This window comes from Felis catus, chromosome B3 (genome assembly GCF_018350175.1).
Source record: "Felis catus isolate Fca126 chromosome B3, F.catus_Fca126_mat1.0, whole genome shotgun sequence".
NCBI lineage: Eukaryota > Metazoa > Chordata > Mammalia > Carnivora > Felidae > Felis > Felis catus.
In genome coordinates, this window is record NC_058373.1 from 28,123,090 (window position 1) to 28,146,638 (window position 23,549).

Consider the following 23,549-nt stretch of genomic DNA (forward strand, 5'->3'; position numbering starts at 1 on the left):
CCAACAATAGTGAAAGTATGGAAAGAGCCCAAATGTCCATTGATGGATGAATGGATAAAGAAGATGTGGTATATATATACAATGGAGTATTAGTAATCAAAAAGAATGAAATCTTGCCATTTGCAACTATGTGGATGGAACTGGAGGGTATTATGCTAAGTGAAATTAGAGAAAGACAAAAATCATGACTTCATTCATATGAGGACTTTAAGAGACAAAACAGATGAACATAAGGGAAGGGAAACAAAAATAATATAAAAACAGGGAGGGGGGCAAAACAGAAGAGACTCATAAATATGGAGAACAAACTGAGGGTTACTGGAGGGGTTGTGGGAGGGGGGTGGGCTAAATGGGTAAGGGACATTAAGGAATCTACTCCTGAAATTGTTCCACTATATGCTAACTAATTTGGATGTAAATTAAAGTTAAAATTAAAAAAAAAAAACAATAAATAAATTATCACATACTTAAAAAAAGAAAAGAAGAAAATGTTAGGAACCATGATGAAAATCTGTCCACTATTTCAAGGCAAATGGTCACCTTCCAGTTAGGACATTAGAGTGACAGTCTTCTGTAACCTGTTTACAGGTTACAGAATTTGCATAGCAAATATTGCATATGCAAGTGTCCATTAACAGTATCTTGTATAGCAAGGCAGATGCCAGCTAGCAAAAAATGGTGCCTGAACACAGTGTTAATTCTGGAGTCCTGGAAACCAGGAAGTGCTCACGCATCACATGGCCATCACACCTCGGTAGAAATGTTGGAGGAAAGCAGTGAAACCTGGCAGTGCCAGCATTTATACATGGACCGTCTCTTGGGCAGCCAGGTGCCGTGGGGCACCAGACTTACAGTTCTCTTAGTGTGAATCATGCTCACAGTTCCAGCCATAGAAGGAGGGGGGCAGGCACAGAAGGACCCCAGCGTGCAGGTTCACCCATTCAGACAGCAGGTTTCGTTTAGCTTTTTACAGTTCTGGATTCCTAGGGATGGCACCAACTGCAAGTGATGACTAATTGCAGGCTCCTCCCAGGACTGAATGCTGTCATCTCCTGAGGCCAGGTCTCCCTGAAAGGGATGTGCAAGTTCACATGGGTGGTGCAACCCAGTGGTAATGAATTCCAGTTCAAACGCTTTGGAAATGACCATGATCAAAATCCGAAGAGCAAACATTCTTAAAATGTCTACACTGCTCTTGAGGAGGGCACCTTTTGGGATGAGCACTGGGTGTTGTATGGAAACCAATTTGACAATAAATTTCATATATTGAAAAAAAAATGTCTATACTACTCTAAACAATCTACACGATCCCCATCAAAATACTACCAGCATTTTTCACAGAGCTGGAGCACACAATCCTAAAATTTGTATGGAACCACAGAAGACCCCAAATAGGCAAAGCAATCCTGAAAAACAAAACCAAAGCTGGAGGCATCACAATTCCAGACTTCAAGCTGTATTACAAAGCTGTAGTCATCAAGACAGCATGGTACTGGCACAAAAACAGACACATCGATCAGAAGAAAAGAATAGAAAACCCAAAATGGACCCACAACTACATGGTCAACTGTTCAACAAAGCAGGAAGGAATATCCAATGGAAAAAATACAGTCTCTTCAACAAATGGTGTTGGGAAAACTGGACAGCAATATGCAGAAGAATGAACCTGGACCACTTTCTTACACCATACACAAATATAAATTCAAAATGGATGAAAGACCTAAATGTGAGACAAGAAGCCATCAAAATCCTAGAGGAGAACACAGGCAGCATCCTCTTTGACCTCGGCCAGAGCAACTTCTTACTAGACACATTACCAGAGGCCAGGGAAACAAAAGCAAAAATGAATTATTGGGACTTCATTAAGATAACAAGCTTCTACATAGTGAAGGAAACAATCAACAAAACTAGAAGGCAGCCTACCGGATGGGAGAAGATATTTGCAAATGACAGATCTGATAAAGGGTTAGTATACAAAATCTATAAAAAACTTAGCAAACTCAACACCCCAAAAAGAAACAACTCAGTTAAGAAATGGGCAAAAGACATGAATAGACACTTTTCCAAAGTAGACATCCAGATGGCTAACAGACACATGAAAAGATGCTCCACATCACTCATCACCTGGGAAATACAAATCAAAACAACAATGAGATACCACTTCATACCTGAAAGAATCACTAAAATTAACAACACAAGAAACAACAGGTGTTGGCTAGGATATGAAAAAAGGAGAATACTTTTGCATTGTTGGTTGGAATGCAAACTGGTGAAGCCACTCTGGAGAACTGTATGGAGGTTCCTCAGAAAGGTAAATAAGAACTACTCTATGATCCCACAATTGCACTGTTAGGTACATACCCAGAGTATACAAAAATACAGATTTGAAGGGGTACGTGCACCCCAATATTTATAACAGCATTATCAACCATAGCCAAACTATGGAGAGAGCCCAAATGTCCTTTGACTGATGAATGGATAAAGAAGAAGTGGTGTTTATGTATATATATGCATATCTACATATATATACATATATATACATATATATGCATATATGCATATATATACATATATGCATATATGCATATATATACACACACACACACAAACATACATGCTCACACATACAATTTTGTATTAGCCATTAAAAAGAATGAAATCTTTACATGTGCAATTGTGCAATGATGTGGATGGAGCTAGAGTGTATTTTGCTAGGGGAAATAAGTCAGCCAAAGAAAGACAAATATATGATTTCACTCGTGTAATTGAAGAAATACAATAGATGAGCATATGGGAGGGGCAAAAATAGAGAGGGAACAAACGATGTTTTATTTTTATTTCTTAAAAATAGAAAACAAACTGAGTGTTGATGTAGGGATTTGGGTGGGAGATGGGTATTAAAAATGGCACTTGTGATGAGTCCTGGGTGTTGTAAGTGATGAATCACAGTGTTACTACTGAAATCAGTATTGCACTCTATGTTAACTAACTGGAATTTAAAAATTGAAAAAAATTAATATGCCAACAAATTGGACAAACTAAAAGAAATGGTTAAATTCCTGGAAACACATAAACTACCAAAACTGAAACAGGAAGAAATAGAAAACTTGAATAGACTACTAACCAGCAAAGAAATTGAATCAGTAACCAGAAAACTCCCAACAAACAGAACTCCAGGGCCTGATGGCTTCACAGGAGAATTCTACCAAACATTTAAAGAGTTAATACCTATTCTTCTCAAACTATTTCAAAACATAGAAATGGAAGGAAAACTTCCACACTCATTCTATGAGTCCAATATTACCCTGATACCAAAACCAGATAAAGATTCCACTAAAAAAGATAACTATAGGCTAGTATTCCTAATGAACAGGTTTGTAAAATTTCTGCATAAAATACTAGCAAACCAAATCCAACCATACATTAAAAGAATCACTGAACACGATTAAGTGGGATTTATGACTAGGCTGCACTTTTGGTTCAATATTTGCAAATCAATGTGATACACCTCATTAATAAAAGAAAGAATAAGAACCATATGATCCTCTCAATAGATGCAGAAAAAGCATTTGACAAAGTACAACATCCATTTATGAGAAAAACCTTCAATAAAGTAGGTGTAAAGGGAATGTACCTCAGCATAATAAGGGCCATCTATGAAAAACCAACAGTTAATATCATTTTCAATGGAGAAAAACTGAGAGGTTTCCTTTATTGCGTGGAACAAGACAGGTATGTCCGCTCTCACCACTGTTATTTAATATAGTACTGGAAGTCCGAGCCACAGCCATCAGTCAACAAAAACAAATAAAAGGCATCCAAATCAGCAAGGAAGAAGTCAAACTTGCACTATTTGAAGATGACATGGTACTGTATATAGAAAACTTGAAGCACCATCAAAAAGTTGCTACAACCAATACACAAATTCAGTAAGGTTGCAGAATAAAAAATCAACATACAGAAATCTCATGTGTTTCTGTGCAACTATAATGAAAGAGCAGAAAAAGCAATTAAGGAATCATTCCCGTTTACAATTGTACCAAAAACCATAAGATACCTACAAATAAATCTAACCAAAGAGGTGAAAGACATGTTCTCTGAAAACTGTGAAACACTGATGAATGAAATTGAAGGTGACACAAAGAAATAGAAAACATTCCATGCTCATGCACTAGTAGAATAGTGTTAAAATGTCTATACTACTTAAAGCAATCTACACATTCAGTGCAATCCCCATCAAAATACCACCAGCATTTTTCACAGATCTAGAACAGACAATCCTGAAATTTGTATGGAACCACAACAGATCCTGAATAGCCAAAGAAATCTTGAAAAAGAAAAAGCAAAGCTGGAGACATCACAATTCCAGACTTCACATTACAATACAAAGCTTGTAGTAACCAAAATAGTATGTTACTGGCACAAAAATAGACACATAGATCAATAGAACAGAATAGAATACCCAGAATAGAGAACCCAGGACCCATAACTAGTCAACTAATTGTTGTCAATTAGTCTTTGACAAAGCAGGAAATCTTTGGCAAAACAGGAAAGAATAGCCAGTGGGGAAAAGACAGTCTCTTAATGAAATAGTGTTGGGAAAACTGGACATCATGATGCAAAAGAATGAAACTCGACCACTTTCTTATTCCATACACAAATAAATTCAAAATGGAATTCTGAATAAAGACCTAAATGTGAAACATGAAACCATAAAAATACTAGAAGAAAACACAGGCAGTAACCTGTTTGCCATCAACTGTAGCAGTTTCTTCCTAGATATGTCTCCTGAGGCAAGGGAAACAAAACCAAAAATAAACTATTGGGACTTCATTAAATAAAATGCTTCTGCATAGTGAAGGAAACAATCCACAAATCTAAAAGGCAACCTATGGGATCAAAGAAGATATCTACAAATTATATATCTGATAAAGGGTTAGAATCCAAAATATATAAACAACTTATAAAACTCAACACCCAAAAAACAAATAACCCAGTTAAGAAATAGGCAGATGACATGAATAGACATTTTTTTAAAAGAAGATATACAGCTGGCCAGCCAACTAGTGAAAAAGATGCTCAACATCATTCATCATCAGGGAAATACAAATCAAAACTACAATGAGACCTCACACCTGTCAGAATGGCTAAAATTAACAACACAAGAAATAACACATGGCGAAGTTGTGAAGAAAAAGGAACACTTGTGCACTATTGGTGGGGATGCAAACTGGTGCAACCACTATGGAAAATAGTATGGAGGTTCCTCAGAAAGTTGAAAATAGAACTAGCCTATAATCCGGCAATTGCCCTACTAGGTATTTACCCAAAGGATACAAAGGGATGCATGCACCCCAATGTTTATAACAAGATTATCTACAATAGCCAAATTATGGAAACAGCCCATGTGTCTATTGACTGATCAATGGATGAAGAAGATGTGGTATATATGTATACAATGGTATATGTACCACTTAGCCATAAAAAGAATGAAATCTTGCCATTTGCAAGATGTGGATGGAGCAGCCACATCTTATTATGCCAAGCAAAATAAGTAAATCAGAGAAAGTCAAATACCATATGACTTTCACTCATATATGGAACTTAAGAAACAAAACAAATGAGGGGCGCCTGGGTGGCTCAGTCGGCTGAGCATCCAACTTCGGCTCAGGTCATGATCTCACAGCTCGTGAGTTTGAGCCCTGCGTAGGGCTCTGTGCTGACAGCTCAGAGCCTGGAGCCTGCTTTGGATTCTGTGTCTCCCTCTCTCTCTGCCCCTAACCCACTCACATTCTGTCTCTGTCTCTCTCAAAAATAAATAAACATTAAAAAAAAGAAAACAAATGAACAACAGGGGGGAAAAGAGATAGAGAGGCAAACCAAGAGAAAGGCTTTTAACTGTAGAGAACAAACATGGTTACCAGAGGGGAGGTAGGTAGGGGGATGTATTAAATAGGTGATGGGAATTAAGGAGTGCACTTGTTGTGATGAGCAAGTGGTGTTGTATGGAAGTGTGGAATCAGTACACTGTACACATGAAACTAATATTACACTGTATGTTAACTAACTGGATTTTAACTTAAAAAAAAAAAGAAAAAATAGACTGGTGGGTATGAGAGGTGGGATGTGGGGGAAATGGGATGTGTTGGTCAAAGTATACTAACTTCTAGTTAGAAAATGAAAAATTCTGGGATTCAGTGTACAGCATGGTCATTATAGTTAATACTGTATTATATACTTGAATGTTACTAAGAGAAGAGTTCTTAGATGCCCTCACACATACAGATAAAAAAAAAGTGGAAATTATGTGACATGATGGAGGTATTAGCTAACACTGGTGGCAATCATTTTGCAATGTATAAGTGTATTGAATCAACACATTGTATGCTGTAAACTTACATACTGTTGTCAATTGTATATAAATAAAGCTGGAAAAGAAAGAAAGTGAAAAGTCAACTGACAGAATATTAGAAAAGTTTTGAAGTTATATATCTAATAGGGAACTTGTATTTAGACTACATAACAAGTCATTGATAAAAAGACAAATAAATTAAAAATGGGCAGAAGATCTGAGTGTACCTTTCTCCAAAGATCTAGAAATGGCTCATAAACCTATTAAGTAATACACATCATTAACCAACAGGGAAATGCAGATCAACCATAATGAGATATTACCTCTGCTAGGATGGCTGTATTCATAAAGAAGGATATTAACAAGTGTTGGCTAGAACTTGTAGTAAATGGAAACCTTTTACAATGCTGGTGGGAATGCAAACTGTTGCAGCTACTTAGGAAAATTGCCTGGCAATTCCTCAAACAGTTAAACATAGAGTTACCATATGATCTAGCAAATCCACAGCTAAGTAAATTCCCAAGAGAAATGAAAATATATGTCTATAGAAATATTTGTATGCAAATGTCCATAGTAGAATTATTCATTACAGACAAAAAGTGGAACCAACTCAAATGTCCATCAAGTGACAAAGGATATATAATAGGGGTGCCTGGGTGGCTCAGTTGGTTAAGCATCCAACTTCACCTCAGGTTATGATCTCGCTGTCTGTGAGCTTGAGCCCCACATCAGGCTCTGTGCTGACAGGTTGGAGTCTATACCCTGCTTCGGATTTTGTATCTCCCTGTCTGCCCCTCCCCTGCTCACATGTGCTCTCTCTCAAAAATAAGTAAACATTCAAAAAAATTTAAAGGATATATAATAGATGGTGTGTTCATACAATGGGATATTATTATAAAATACATGAATTGCTTATATACATTATAACATAGATAAACCTTGAAAGCTTTATTCTAGGTGAAATAAGCCATTTATACATTATCTGATTTCATGTATATGAAATGTCCTGAATTGGGAAATATATATAAACAAAAAGTAGATTTGTGGTTGCTTAGGGATGTATGCATGAGGGAGTGTGGTGAGTTATGGCTAAGGAGTCCTAAAGAGTTGCTTTTGGCATACTAAAGTTTGTTCTAAAATTGATTGTGGTGATCGATGTGTAATTCTATTCCATACACTTTACATATACACTTTAAATGGGTGAATTTTGTATTATGTTAATTGTATCTCAGTAAAACTGTGAAAAAGAAAGAAAATAGACAAACTGTCTATCCAATTTAAACTAATATAGACTTTCAGAAGGCATAATGGCAGTGGATATCCAGAGTCATCCAAGTGTTTTTGATCTTTAAGCAAGAGTCCAGTTTTGAGGAACAGAATCTTAGAAAATGATTAGGGGGAAATATTTGATATATGTATATGTACCAATATAAATGTCAAATGATATTGAATATTCAAAGACAATTTCAGCTTTATAACATACGTAAATGGTTTTATAAATGAAAGAGAACCACATTTATTGTGCTTCATGTTCCATAAACTGTCCTAAGTATTTTCACAAGTAAATTTCCTAGAGAAGCAGTGGATGAGGGGGAACAAACAGCATGATGGAGCCCATTGTGAGTTCAAGGAAAAATATGTGGATATGGATAGAACTGAGGAGAATGTTAGAAAGTAAAGAAGTGTCTGACAGCATGGAGAGATTTTGTCATTTTTAAATTTTTAAATTGCCTTTTATGTTGTAACATTGTTTATAATAAAATTGGGGCAAATAATTTGGTACTCATTTCAGTATGACACACGATACTGTTAGAAGAGGAAAGACAAATCATTTGAAAAAGTTAACCTTCATTTTTTTTAGCAACCTCCTAATAACATTCTACTGTTTATTAATGCTGTCATTTGAAAAATGTTTGTAGCTACCACTGTCTTAGAAATGCAGCATCAATTTCTTCCGACTTTTGTTTTAGAAAATACTATTTGAATCATATAGATACATAGATTCATTTCTTGCTCCAAGTAAATAAGTAAGTAGGGGCTCCTGGGTGCCTTAGTAGGTTAAGTGTCTGACTGGATTTCGGCTCAAGTCATGATCTTGCAGTTTCATGAGTTCAAGCCCCACATCAGGCCCTGTGCTGGCAGCATGTAGCCTGCTTGAGATTCTCTGTCTCCCTCTCTTTCTGCTCCTCTCCCACTTGTGCTATCTCTGTCTCTCTCAAACTTAAATTTTTTTTTTCAGTAGGTAAGTAAAAAGAGAACATACTCTGAAAAGGTTGTTGTCTATATCACTAATAATATATATACATGCACTCTCAAGTAAAAAAAAAGTCTGACTTTTATCTACTTTGCCAAATAAACTTGTCATAAGTTGCTCTCTTAAAAAGTTCATTTGAGGGGCGCCTGGGTGGCGCAGTCGGTTAAGCGTCCGACTTCAGCCAGGTCACGATCTCGCGGTCCCTGAGTTCGAGCCCCGCGTCGGGCTCTGGGCTGATGGCTCAGAGCCTGGAGCCTGTTTCCGATTCTGTGTCTCCCTCTCTCTCTGGCCCTCCCCCGTTCATGCTCTGTCTCCCTCTGTCCCAAAAATAAATAAACATTGTAAAAAGGTAACAACCTTACGTTCTAAAAAACAAAAAACAAAAAACAAAAAAAAAGTTCATTTGATTTTATTTTAATAATATAGATAGGTAGATTATAGTAAATATAATAAATAATAAAATATCTAGTCAATCTAGTAAATCCCTGAGTTTTCGTAAACTCATACTCCTAATTCCACAGCATTTTTATGTGTGTGTAAGTGATTATTCCCATGGTATATGTTTCCTTCTCATAACCTAAATTTTCTCTGAATGGCCACCCTCATGGGAACATGAGCACTCTCCTGCTCTCTGAACATTTAAAGAAATTTTTTTTTTTATTGTGGCAGAATAGACATAAAATTTACCATCTTGCCCATTTTTATTTATTTTTTATTAAAAAAATTTTTAATGTTTATTTACTTGTGAGAGAGACAGACAGACAGAGTGTCAGTGGGGGAGGGGCAGAGAGAGAGGGAGACACAGAATCTGAAGCAGGCTCCAGGCTCTGAGCTGTCAGCACAGAGCCCAATGCGGGGCTCAAACTCACAAACCATGAGATCATGACCTGAGCTGAAGTCAGACACTTACCCGACTGAGCCACCCAGGTGCCCCAATATAGACAACATTTTGCCTATCCTTTCATCCATCAGTGGACACTTGGTTGCTTCCATGTTTTAGCTATTGTGAATAGCACATTTTGTTTGTTTCCTATTGCTATATGTTTATTGAGATAATTTATTGACTCTTGGCATTAAGTTTCTTTCTTCCTCTTTCTCTTGCCTTTTCTTTATCAAACTGTTCCCCACTTCACCTTCCCACCCCCACCCTCACCAGTGCAGACACTGCTTCTCTGTGTTGTGGCCCTGATGCCAACATGTAACTTGTAGGTACATCTCAGACCAGCTCTCCAGGTAGCTATGCCATCAGTTTCACTGACCATTTAACCATTTAACTTAGAGGGTGGCAGACGTTTTCTCTCAAGGGCTAGATGGCAAATATCTTATGCTTTGTGGGCTGTATGGGCTCTGTTGCAACTGCTCAACTCTAGTGTTGTAGTGGAAGGTAGCCATGGACCAGACAAAACACGTGGACATGACTGTGGTACAGTAAGACATTAATTACAAAAGCAGATAGTAGTCTGGGTTGGGCCTATGGGACAGTTTGTTGATTCGTGATTGCCTTTCATCTAATCTCAGCTCAGAAGCCAATAGGCTCTAATGATTGCAGCCCAGGGAAAGCAATAAGAGAAAGGTTTTGAATTGAATAGTTGGTGATTTCGTGCTGGGGAGGCCTGTTAGGTAGATACTCCGCCTCCATCGCAGCCACCATGGGGTTGTTCATTCCTAGCCACAGAGGGGAGGGCAAGGACTAATTCTTAATGAGGAATAGACTCAGAGGTGAGTAGTTGCCCAAATCCTTTCTTCGTGTGTCCTTAAATGACACAGTACTATACTATGTTTCTAACTTCTCTAAACTTGATGTTTTAACATCTGCCCTACATGCATGTGCTAAACACACCTAGTTCTGGACAATCCAATAATAAGCCCAAGTCACCTTGCCTTGGCCTTCTCCCTCATTTATCACCCCTTAGGTGGGGGAGGCATTCTTTTCAAATGTAAACCAACTAATCCAGAGCCTAATCTCCCCAGGGCCAGGTATGAGACAACTAGGGAGAGCGCCTATGCCCCAGAGTCTTGAAATTAATCACATTAGCCAATTCTAAACCTGGGCTTACCCTTCCTCCCCATTCCTTCTCACAGAAACCACGATAGGTTCTTCCTTTACCCCATCTCATGACCAACCCTGGTGGTTCCCTGTGTGGCTCCACATAGTGTATTGTATAGTGGTTGCTATGACCCCTCATCTTGGAAACTGAGTAATAAACTATTTTGCAGTACTATTTAATTTGTACTCTGGTATTTTACAGTGGACTAAGAGATGAGTTGGCCTTGTGGTTCAGGCTCATAGCTGCCTCTCTGCTTTCATGCATGGCAGCCACCTTCCACTGTGGCATAGCCTGCTTATCATCCCAGGCTCATCTCTTGCACTGAGAGCTTCCCAGTCCTCTGGTTTCCACTTCTGTGTGCAGCTATGAGGAGCCCCTCAATTTAACACCCAGTTGTGTATTCTAACATCATTTGTTGGTTCTTTTAGTGATGTTATTTATTTCCCCAAGTACATTGCCAAGGTTTCCTTGAGGACCAGGCTGTGTAGGGGTAAAGACACAAAGTGGTATATGGAAAAAGTTGGAGCTTTGGCTTTATGTGTATGTCATCACCATGATTTCACCTCTTGTTAGCTTTCTGTGGCCTTGGGTTCAGTAATAATCCTTTCTGAGGCTCAGCTTTTTTATCTGTAAACAAGGATTAAAAAGGAAATAATCCAGTATATCTGGGTCTGGTGTGCCTTCCTCATGGATGTTCATGTTCTCTGAGTGCATTTGGCATAGACAACAACAAAGTGACAATTACTAGTTCCATGATAACTAAAAGTCTTGGTTTTCCAATTCAAAGTGTATACTGATGTTATACAGAGAAATAAGAAATATATTATCCAACAAAACCCATAAAATACCTAGGAATAAACCTAATCAAAGAGGTGAAAAACCTATACACTGAAAACTATAGAAAGCTTATGAAAGAAATTGAAGAAGACACAAGAAAATGGAAAAATATTCCAATGCTCATGGGTTGGAAGAACAAATATTCTTAAAATGTCAATACTACCCAAGGCAATCTACATATTCAATGAATTCGTATCAAAGTAATACCAGCATTCTTCACAGAGCTAGAACAAATGATCCTAAACTTTGTATGGAACCAGAAAAGGCCTCGAATAGCCAAAGCAATCTTGAAAAAGAAAACCAAAGCTGGAGGTATCACAATTCCAGACTTCAAGATGTACTACAAAGCTGTAATCATCAAGACAGTATCGTACTGGCACAAGAACAGACACTCAGATCAATGGAACAGAATAGAGATCCCAGAAATGGACCCACAAACGTGTGGCCAACTAATCTTTGACAAAGCAGGAAAGAGTATCCAATGGAAAAAAAGACAGTCTCTTCAGCAAATGGTGTTGGGAAAACTGGACAGCAACATGCAGAAGAATGAATCTGGACTACTTTCTTACACCATACACAAAAATAAAATCAAAATGGATGAAAGACCTAAGCTTAAGACAGGAAGCCATCAAAATCCTCCAGGAGAAAACAGGCAAAAACCTCTTTGATCTTGGCCACAGCAAGGCCACAATACGTCTCCAGAGGCAAGGGAAACAAAAGCAAAAATGAACTACTATTGGTACCTAATCAAGATATAAAGCTTCTGCACAGCGAAGGAAACAATCAGCAAAACTAAAAGGCAACCGACTGAATGGGAGAAGATATTTGCAAATGACATATCAAATAAAGGGCTAGTATCCAAAATCTATTAAAAAAACTGATCAAACTCAACACCCAAAAACCATAATCCAGTGAAAAAAAGGGCAAAAGACATGAATAGACACTTTTTAAAAAATACTTATTTATATTTGAGAGAGACAGAATGTGAGTGGGGGAGGGGCAGAGAGAGAGGGAGACACAGAATCTGAAGCAGGCTCCAGGCCCCAAGCTGTTAGTGCAGAGCCCGATGCGGGGCTCCAACTCATGAACCTGAGCCGAAGTCCAACACTCAACTGACTGAACCACCCAGGTGCCCCTGTGAATAGACACTTTTCTAAAGATAGCCATCAAGAAATAATTCTAGAAGATGGTGGCGTAGGAGGACGCTGGGCTCACCGCGCATCCTGCTGATCACTTAGATTCCATCTACACCTGCCTAAATAACCCAGAAAACCGCCAGAGGCTTAGCAGAACGGAGTCTCCGGAGCCAAGCGCAGACGAGAGGACCACGGAAGAGGGTAGGAAGGGCGGCGAGGCGGTGCGCACTCCACGGACTGGCAGGAGGGAGCCGGGGCGGAGGGGCGGCCCACCGGCCAAGCAGAGCCCCAAGTCTGGCTGGCAAAAGCGGAGGGGCCTGACGGACTGTGTTCCGACAGCAAGCGCGACTTAGAGTCTGGGAGGTCATAAGTTAACAGCTCTGCTCGGAAAGCGGGAAGGCTGGAGGACAAAGGGAGGGAGAGCTGCTGAGCCCCCAGACGACAGAGCGCAGTTTGGTGGGGAACAAAGGCGCTCACCAGCGCCATCTCCCTCACCCATCCCCCAACCAAAATCCCAAAGGGAACAAGTTCCTGCCAGGGAACTTGCTCGCTCCTCGCAAACACCCAACTCTGTGCTTCTGTGGAGCCAAACCTCTGGAAGCGGATCTGACTCCCTCCCGCTGCCACAGGGCCCCTCCCGAAGTGGATCACCTAAGGAGAAGCGAGCTAAGCCTGCCCCTCCCGCCCCCGTGCACCTTGCCTACCCACCCCAGCTAATACGCCAGATCCCCAGCACCACAAGCCTGGCAGTGTGCAAGTAGACTAGATGGGCCACGCCACCCCACAGTGAATCCCGCCCCTAGGAGAGGGGAAGAGAAGGCGCACACCAGTCTGACTGTGGCCCCAGTGGTGGGCTGGGGGCAGACATCAGGTCTGACTGCGGCCCCGCCCACCGACTCCAGTTATACACCACAGCACAGGGGAAGCGCCCTGCAGGTCCTCACCACTCCAAGGACTATCGAAAATGACCAAACGGAGGAATTCCCCTCAGAAGACTCTCCAGGAAATAACAACAGCTAACGAACTGATCAAAAAGGATTTAAATAATGTAACAGTGAATTTAGAATAATAGTCATAAAATTAATCGCTGGGCTTGAAAACAGTATAGAGGACAGCAGAGAATCTCTTGCTACAGAGATCAAAGGACTAAGGAACAGTCACGAGGAGCTGAAAAATGCTTTAAACGAAATGCAAAACAAAATGGAAACCACGACGGCTCGGATTGAAGAGGCAGAGGAGAGAATAGGTGAACTAGAAGATAAAGTTATGGAAAAAGAGGAAGCTGAGAGAAAGAGAGACAAAAAAATCCAGGACTATGAGGGGAAAATTAGAGAACTAAGTGATACACTAAAAAGAAATAATATACACATAATCAGTATCCCAGAGGAGGAAGAGAGGGAAAGGTGCTGAAGGGGTACTTGAAGAAATAATAGCTGAGAACTTCCCTGAACTGGGGAAGGAAAAAGGCATTGAAATCCAAGAGGCACAGAGAACTCCCTTCAGACGTAACTTGAATCGATCTTCTGCACGACATATCATAGTGAAACTGGCAAAATACAAGGATAAAGAGAAAATTCTGAAAGCAGCAAGGGATAAACGAGCCCTCACATACAAAGGGAGACCTATAAGACTCGTGACTGATCTCTCTTTTGAAACTTGGCAGACCAGAAAGGATTGGCATGAGATCTTCAGTGTGCTAAACAAAAAAAATATGCAGCCGAGAATCCTTTATCCAGCAAGTCTGTCATTTAGAATAGAAGGAGAGATAAAGGTCTTCCCAAACAAACAAAAACTGAAGGAATTTGTCACCACTAAACCAGCCCTACAAGAGATCCTAAGGGGGATCCTGTGAGAAAAAGTACCAGAGACATCAGTAAAAGCATAAAACATACAGACATCACAATGACTCTAAACCCGTATCTTTCTATAATAACAATGAATGTAAATGGATTAAATGCGCCAACCAAAAGACATAGGGTATCAGAATGGATAAAAAAAAAACAAGACCCATCTATTTGCTGTCTACAAGAGACTCATTTTAGACCTGAGGACACCTTTAGATTGAGAGTGAGAACTATTTAGATTTAGATTGAGAACTATTTATCATGCTACTGGAAGCCAAAAGAAAGCTGGAGTAGCCATACTTATATCAGACAAACTAGACTTTAAATTAAAGGCTGTAACAAGAGATGAAGAAGGGCATTATATAATAATTACAGGGTCTATCCATTAGGAAGAGCTAACAATTATAAATGTCTAAGCACCGAATACCAGAGCCCCCAAATATATAAAACAATTACTCATAAACATAAACAACCTTATTGAGAAGAATGTGGTAATTGCAGGGGACTTTAACACTCCACTAACAGAAATGGATAGATCATCTAGACACACGGTCAATAAAGAAACAAGGGCCCTGATTGATACATTGGATCAGATGGACTTGACAGATATATTTAGAACTCTGCATCCCAAAGCAACAGAATATACTTTCTTCTCGAGTGCACATGGAACATTCTCCAAGATAGGTCATATACTGGGTCACAAAACAGCCCTTCATAAGTTCACAAGAATTGGAATTATACCATGCATACTTTCAGACCACAATGCTATGAAGCTTGCAATCAACCACAGGAAAAAGTCTGGAAAACCTCCAAAAGCATGGAGGTTAAAGAACACCTTACTAAAGAATGAGTGGGTCAACCAGGCAATAGAGAAGAAATTTAAAAATATATGGAAACAAACGAAAATGAAAATACAACAATCCAAATGCTTTGGGATACAGCGAAGGCAGTCCTGAGAGGAAAATACATTGCAATCCAGGCCTATCTCAAGAAACAAGAAAAATCCCAAATACAAAATCTAACAGCACACCTAAAGGAAATAGAAGCAGAACAGCAAAGGCAGCCTAAACCCAGCAGAAGAAGAGAAATAATACAGATCAGAGCAGAAATAAACAATATAGAATCTAAAAAAACTGTAGAGCAGATCAACGAAACCAAGAGCTGGTTTTTCTTTTTCTTTTTTTTTTTTTAACATTTATTTATTTTTGAGAAAGAGAGAGACAGAGCATGAATGGGGGAGGGGCAGAGAGAGAAGGAGACACAGATTCGGAAGCAGGCTCCAGGCTCTGAGTCATCAGCCCAGAGCCTGACGCGGGGCTCGAACTCACGGACCGCGAGATCGTGACCTGGCTGAAGTCGGACGCTTAACCGACTGCGCCACCCAGGCGCCCCGAAGAGCTGGTTTTTTGAAAAAATAAACAAAATTGACAAACCTCTAGCCAGGCTTCTCAAAAAGAAAAGGGAGATGATCCAAATAGATAAAATCATGAATGAAAATGGGATTATTAGAACCAATCCCTCAGAGATACCAACAATTATCAGGGAATACTATGAAAAATTATATGCCAACAAATTGGACAACCTGGAAGAAAGGACAAATTCCTCAACACCCACACTCTTCCAAAACTCAATCAGGAGGAAATAGAAAGCTTGAACAGACCCATAACCAGCGAAGAAATTGAATTGGTTATCAAAAATCTCCCAACAAATAAGAGTCCAGGACCAGATGGCTTCCCAGGGGAGTTCTACCAGACGTTTAAAGCAGAGATAATACCTATCCTTCTCAAGCTATTCCAAGAAATAGAAGGGGAAAGAAAACTTCCAGACTCATTTTATGAAGCCAGTATTACTTTGATTCCTAAACCAGACAGAGACCCAGTAAAAAAAGAGAACTACAGGCCAATATCCCTGATGAATATGGATGCAAAAATTCTCAATAAGATACTATCAAATCGAATTCAACAGCATATAAAAAGAATTATTCACCATGATCAAGTGGGATTCATTCCTGGGATGCAGGGCTGGTTCAACATTCGCAAATCAATCAACGTGATACATCACATTAATAAAAGAAAAAATAAGAACCATATGATCCTGTCAATCGATGCAGAAAAGGCCTTTGACAAAATCCAGCACCCTTTCTTAATAAAAACCCTTGAGAAAGTCAGGATAGAAGGAACATACTTAAAGATCATAAAAGCCATTTATGAAAAGCCCACAGCTAACATCATCCTCAACGGGGAAAAACTGAGAGCTTTTTCCCTGAGATCAGGAACCTGACAGGGATGTCCACTCTCACTGCTGTTGTTTAATATAGTGTTGGAAGTTCTAGCATCAGCAATCAGACAAACAAAAGGAAATCAAAGGCATCAAAATTGGCAAAGATGAAGTCAAGCTTTCACTTTTTGCAGATGACATGATACTATACATGGAAAATCCGATAGACTCCACCAACAGTCTGCTAGAACTGATACAGGAATTCAGCAAAGTCGCAGGATACAAAATCAATGTACAGAAATCAGTTGCATTCTTATACACTAACAATGAAGCAACAGAAAGACAAATAAAGAAACTGATCCCGTTCACAATTGCACTAAGAAGCATAAAATACCTAGGAATAAATCTAACCAAAGATGTAAAAGATCTGTGTGCTGAAAACTATAGAAAGCTTATGAAGGTAATTGAAGAAGATATAAAGAAGTGGAAAGACATTCCCTGCTCATGGACTGGAAGAATAAATATTGTCAAAATGTCAATACTACCCAAAGCTATCTCCACATTCAATGCAATCCCAAACAAAATTGCACCAGCATTCTTCTCGAAACTAGAACAAGCAATCCTAAAATTCATATGGAACCACAAAAGGCCCCGAATAGCCAAAGTAATTCTGAAGAAGAAGACCAAAGCAGGAGGCATCACAATCCCAGACTGTAGCCTCTACTACAAAGCTGTCATCATCAAGACAGCATGGTACTGGCACAAAAACAGACACATAGACCAATGGAATAGAATAGAAACCCCAGAACTAGACCCACAAACATATGGCCAACTCATCTTTGACAAAGCAGGAAAGAACATCCAATGGAAAAAAGACAGTCTCTTTAACAAATGGTGCTGGGAGAACTGGACAGCAACATGCAGAAGATTGAAACTAGACCACTTTCTCACACCATTCACAAAAATAAACTCAAAATGGATAAAGGACCTGAATGTGAGACAGGAAACCATCAAAACCCTAGAGGAGAAAGGAAAAGACCTCTCTGACCTCAGCCGTAGCAATCTCTTACTCGACACATCCCCAAAGGCAAGGGAAATAAAAGCAAAAATGAATTACTGGGACCTTATGAAGATAAAAAGCTTCTGCACAGCAAAGGAAACAACCAACAAAACTGAAAGGCAACCAACGGAATGGGAAAAGATATTCGCAAATGACATATCGGACAAAGGGCTAGTGTCCAAAATCTGTAAAGAGCTCACCAAACTCTACACCCGAGAAACAAATAACCCAGTGAAGAAATGGGCAGAAAACATGAATAGACACTTCTCTAAAGAAGACATCCGGATGGCCAACAGGCACATGAAAAGATGCTCAACGTCGCTCCTTATCAGGGAAATACAAATCAAAACCACACTCAGATATCACCTCACGCCAGTCAGAGTGGCCAAAATGAATAAATCAGGAGACTATAGATGCTGGAGAGGATGTGGAGAAACAGGAACCCTCTTGCACTGTTGGTGGGAATGCAAATTGGTGCAACCGCTCTGGAAAGCAGTGTGGAGGTTCCTCAGAAAATTAAAAATAGACCTACCCTATGACCCAGCAATAGCACTGCTAGGAATTTACCCAAGGGTACAGGAGTACTGATGCATAGGGGCACTTGTACCCCAATGTTTATAGCAGCACTCTCAACAATAGCCAAATTGTGGAAAGAGCCTAAATGTCCATCAACTGATGAATGGATAAAGAAATTGTGGTTTATATACACAATGGAGTACTACATGGCAATGAGAAAGAATGAAATATGGCCTTTTGTAGCAACGTGGATGGAACTGGAGAGTGTTATGCTAAGTGAAATAAGTCAGGCAGAGAAAGACAGATACCATATGTTTTCACTCATATGTGGATCCTGAGAAACTTAACAGAAACCCATGGAGGAGGGGAAGGAAAAAGAAAAAAAAAAAAAGATGTTAGACTGGGAGAGAGCCAAAGCATAATAGACTGTTAAAAACTGAGAACAAACTGAGGGTTGATGGGGGGTGGGAGGGAGGGGAGGGTGGGTGATGGGTATTGAGGAGGGCACCTTTTGGGATGAGCACTGAGTGTTGTATGGAAACCAACTTGACAATAAATTTCATATATTGAAAAATAAATAAATAAATAAATAAATAAATAAATAAATAAATAAATAAATAAAGATAGCCATCTATAGCCAGATGGCTAACAGACATGGAAAAAATGCTCAACATCAGAGAAATACAAATCCTATCCACAATGAGATACCACCTCAAACCTGTCAGAATGGCTAAAATTAACAACTCAGGCAACAACAAATGCTGGCGAGGATGCAGAGAAAGAGGAATGCTTTTGCATTGCTGGTGGGAATGCAAACTGGTGCAGCCACTCTGGAAAACAGTATGGAGGTTCCTCAAAAAATTAAAAATAGAACTATCCTACGACCGAGCAATTGCACTACTAGGTATTTATCCAAGGGATACAGGTACGCGGTTTCAAAGGGGCACATGCATCCCAATGTTTATAGCAGCACTATCAACAATAGCCAAAGTATGGAAAGAGTTCAAATGTCCATCAACCGGTGAATAAAGAAGATTTGGTGTGTGTGTGTATAGATATACACAATGGAGTATTACTCAGCAACCAAAAAGAATGAAATCCTGCCATTTGCAGCAACGTGGATGAAACTAGAGGGTATTCTGCTAAGTGAAATTAGTCAGTCAGAGAAAGGCAAATATCATAGGACTTCACTCCTGTGGAATTTAAGATACAAAACAGATTAACATAAGGGAAGGGAAGCAAAAATGGTATAAAAACAGGGAGGGAGACAAAACATAAGAGACTTAAATATGGAGAAATATAGGGATGGGATAAATGGGCAAGGGGCATTAAGGAAGACACTTATTGGGATGAGCACTGGGTGTTATATGTAGGGGATGAATCACTGGATTCTACTCCTGAAATCATTATTGTACTATATGCTAACTAACTTGGATGTAAATTAAAAAAAAAAAAAAAGGAAACATATTACCAACCTTAAGATTATAGAGATTTTGGGGTGCCTGGCTGGATCAATCAGTAGGTAGAGCATGTGACTCTTGATCTCTGGGTCATGAGTTCAAACCCCATGTTGGACGTGGAGCCTATTTAATTAAAAAACAAAACAAAACAAAAACTTTTTAAAAAAATTATAGGTGTTTTAAGATGATTTTTTTTGCAGTAAAAAATAATGTGACCACATTTTAAATATTTGAGGTATTATAGAAGAGAAAAATAACCAATCACCCATACTCCTACCATAATGTAATTACTATTAGCATTTTGGTTTTTTTCTTGTTTGTGCATTTTCTTAATTTATTTTAACTGACGTGTTTTGATCGTGAATAACTTATAATTATTTTAACAGTTTTCATATCCTACTTTCCCACTTAACATAGTTTCTTTGATTGTTTGCTTTTAAAAATAAGGAAACAGGACACCTGGGTGGCTCAGTCAGTTAGGCATCCGACTCTTGGTTTCGGTTCAGGTCATGATCTTGCAGTTTGTGCGATTGAGTCCCACATCAGGCTCTGCACTGTCAATGAGGATTCTCTCTCCCTTTCTCTCTGCCCCTTTACACGTACTCTTTCTCTCTCTCAAAATAAATAAATAAACAAAAATAAAGAAATAAGGAAAGAATATTTTTATTTAACCATAAAACCTCGTTTTATGAATGATGACTTATTTTTCTATTCTGATCTATTTCATATCTACTGAAATAATGTATAGCAGTATGAGTTAAGAGTCATTAACTATGTATTGACTGCATGGTACTGGTATGAAAATCCTTTGTATTTAATAATTTCAATAAATTCCTAATCTTTTCTACTCTTAAAAACTAAGTTAAAAATGAATATGGCTATGAAGAAAATATGGCTTTTCTAAAATAACTACAGTTAGTAGAAACAGGTCAGATAGTATTAAATTTTAACGATTTTTCTCTCTCTTTTTTTAAACAAAGGTCCATTTTAGCTTCTTATCTTCTGAAGGAAAAGCTCAACATCTTGGGCAAGTTGGGATGTCTGCTAAGTTGTGCAGGTTCTGTTGTATTGATTATCCACTCCCCGAAATCTGAGAGTGTGACCACTCAGGCTGAGCTGGAAGAGAAGCTGACTAACCCAGGTAACTCCTTTCTAGCAAAGGTGCCAGAGAGCTTGCCTGTCTCCAGTGTGATCCAGGCCTGGGCTTGGGTTGGCCTACCTATGGTCTGTTTTCACAGACCCTTTGTTTGACTTTGCATATGAGTGGCCATTGCTGTGCCCTACACTTTATAGCATCCCCTGCTCTCCTGCTGCCCCAGGAGTGGGAGGAGGTCTGGTGGTTCTGGACCTTGCATTCCTGCTCCCTGGAGTTCAGTACCGCTTCTGCTTTCTTCCGGACCTCTGGGATCTTGCGCATGGGCGCCTTTATCACCTGGCCCCCTCAACGCGGCCTCATCCCCTCAGGCCTCAATCCCATGAGCACCCACCTCCCACTTACCATGGCCTTTCCATTCCCCTACCTCCTATGACCACCCCCCACACGCCTCCTCCTGTCACCTCTTGCCACCTCCCAGTGCTCCCACCCTACCTCCTTTCCTGCATTCCTACTGTCTCTTCTCTTTTGTGTCAGTCCTCCTGGGATCTGCTCTGGACCATGTTCCCCTCAGGACCACTGTTGTGCCCAAGCCTCTCACTTCCCTGTAATGTGAAACTGAGAGCTGAGACCCAATTTGATTTATCTTTGGATTTCCCATAGAGATCTCTGTATAGTTTTTCTACATGTTTTTGACATGACAAATGCTATAAAAAAACAACAGTCTACATAATTGTACTGGCCTAAAGTATAGATTCTTCTAAATTACTCCCAGCAGACCATCTTATATTGCTTACCAACAAGTTTAGACAGGTGCCAGCACAAAACTGCATCCACACCAATATCCCAAATACAGACATCTCTAAGCCACAAATACCTCACCACTCTTTTATAGCTTTTAATTGGCAGTGAATGACATTGCAGTGGAAATATCTGTAAAATTTCAAAAGGGATTCATAATGAAATTAACCAAGACTGTATTTTCCTGTAATTTTTTATCCCTAAACATTTAGCATTGTTATATTTACTTCCTCCTGTAAAAGCCAAAATATTTCCAAAACTGTGAGAAATGAAAGTACAAAAACATGAAAAAAATCAGAAAAATGGATATGAATATCCTGAAGAATTTACTTTATGTAATTTTCAGAAAAGTATATCCAAAGGCCTTTTACTTTCTGATAAATGTGGATGATACCAGTATATTCAGGTCTTAACTTTTACAAAAAACATATCTAATTTGAATACTGCCATAATAATTTGGTATGAAAATATGATGGTAGCAAAAAGATTTTTCTTGTTTTTAAATTATAGTTTATTTATTTATTTTGAGAGAGAAAGAGCCACATGCTCAAGCAGGGAGGGGCAGAGAGAGGGGGAGAGAGAGAATCCCAGGCAGGCTCTGCATTGTCAGCACAGATCCCGATGCAGTGCTCAATCTCACTACTGTGAGATGATGACCTGTGCTGAAATCAAGAGTTGGACACTTAGCTGACTGAGCCACCCAGATGCCCCTAAAAGATTTTTCTTTTTAACATGAATAACGTGTTTTAACCTGGAATATAAAATGATGTTATTCTAGCCACTTATAAATTTTTTTTTAATGTTTATTTTATTTTTGAGAGACAGAGTGCAAGTAGGGGAGGAACAGAGAGAGGGAGACACAGAGTCTGAAGCAGGCTCCAGGCTCTGAGCTGTCAGCACAGAACCTGTCGTGGGGCTTGAACCCACGGACTGCGAGATCATGACCTGAACTGAAATCAGACACTTAACTGACTGAGCCACCCAGGCGCCCCTATTCTAGCCACTTATAAATTAAAGAGGTTTCTAAGTTTTTTTTAATGTTTATTTATTTTGAGAGAGAGAGCTCATGTGCTTACATGCTCAGGACAAAGAGAATCTCAAGCAAGCTCCATGCTGCCAGTGCAGAGCCCAATGTGGAGCTTGATCTCACGAATTGTGAGATTATGACCTGAGCTGAAATTAAGAGTTGAATTGTTAACCAACTGGGTCACCTAGGCACCCCAACAGGCTTCTAAGTTTTTAAATTTTTTTTCTAAAAGTTAAAAAAACATTATGAATTTTTTTGTCAAAGAATTGCCTCAGAAGAAATTTTAAGGTCATCTTCCTGAATCTTCCCTCAGAACAGGGCTCCGTAGTTCTTTTTTCTTCTTACGTTTGAGGAAGAGTCACAGCCTGCCTAGTGCATGTCCAGGCTGTTCCTAGCCCTGTCAGGCCCAGCTTCTAACACCTCCTTTATAATCTCAGATTGAATTAGAAATTACAACCTCCTTTTGTACACATAACTTCAAAGCAAATAAAGCCTTAAATGTAATATGAAGGAGAAATAGCCCAATAGTACTTTATAATAAAATAGAATGCTCAGGTACAACTATAGAAGACATAACAGTAGACCCCATGCCTTGTGGAGTTGCTGAGAGCCTGGGAGCTGTAAATAAAGACTCATGTGGAGTGTCGTGCTATTAACTCAAACATTCAGGGGATATTGTTGTGAGCAATGGGATGAAGTTCTTAATGAAGTTCTGAAAAATTCAGTGCATATTAAATATATGCAAAAATTACTTTGTTTTATATATAACTGGGTTCTAGGCTCTGATAATTATAAGCACATTTGTCACTTACAAGTCCAAGGAGACCCTCAGAAGTTGTGAGAAGAATGAGATTTTTGTGTGGTACTATCTCCACATCTCAGGGCCGCTGGCCTTGGCCCACTA

The 23,549-nt window shown here is 39.3% G+C and overlaps 1 protein-coding gene across 1 annotated transcript in view; it reads left to right on the forward strand.

The window, feature by feature from the left end:
* The window catches only part of NIPA1 (NIPA magnesium transporter 1), a 96,081-nt gene that overhangs the window by 66,615 nt on the left and 5,917 nt on the right, over positions 1-23,549 (forward strand). The window contains exon 4 of the mRNA XM_023255034.2: positions 20,705-20,865. Coding sequence (XP_023110802.1) covers positions 20,705-20,865 — 161 coding nt within the window. The remainder of the gene's footprint in view (positions 1-20,704; positions 20,866-23,549) is intronic.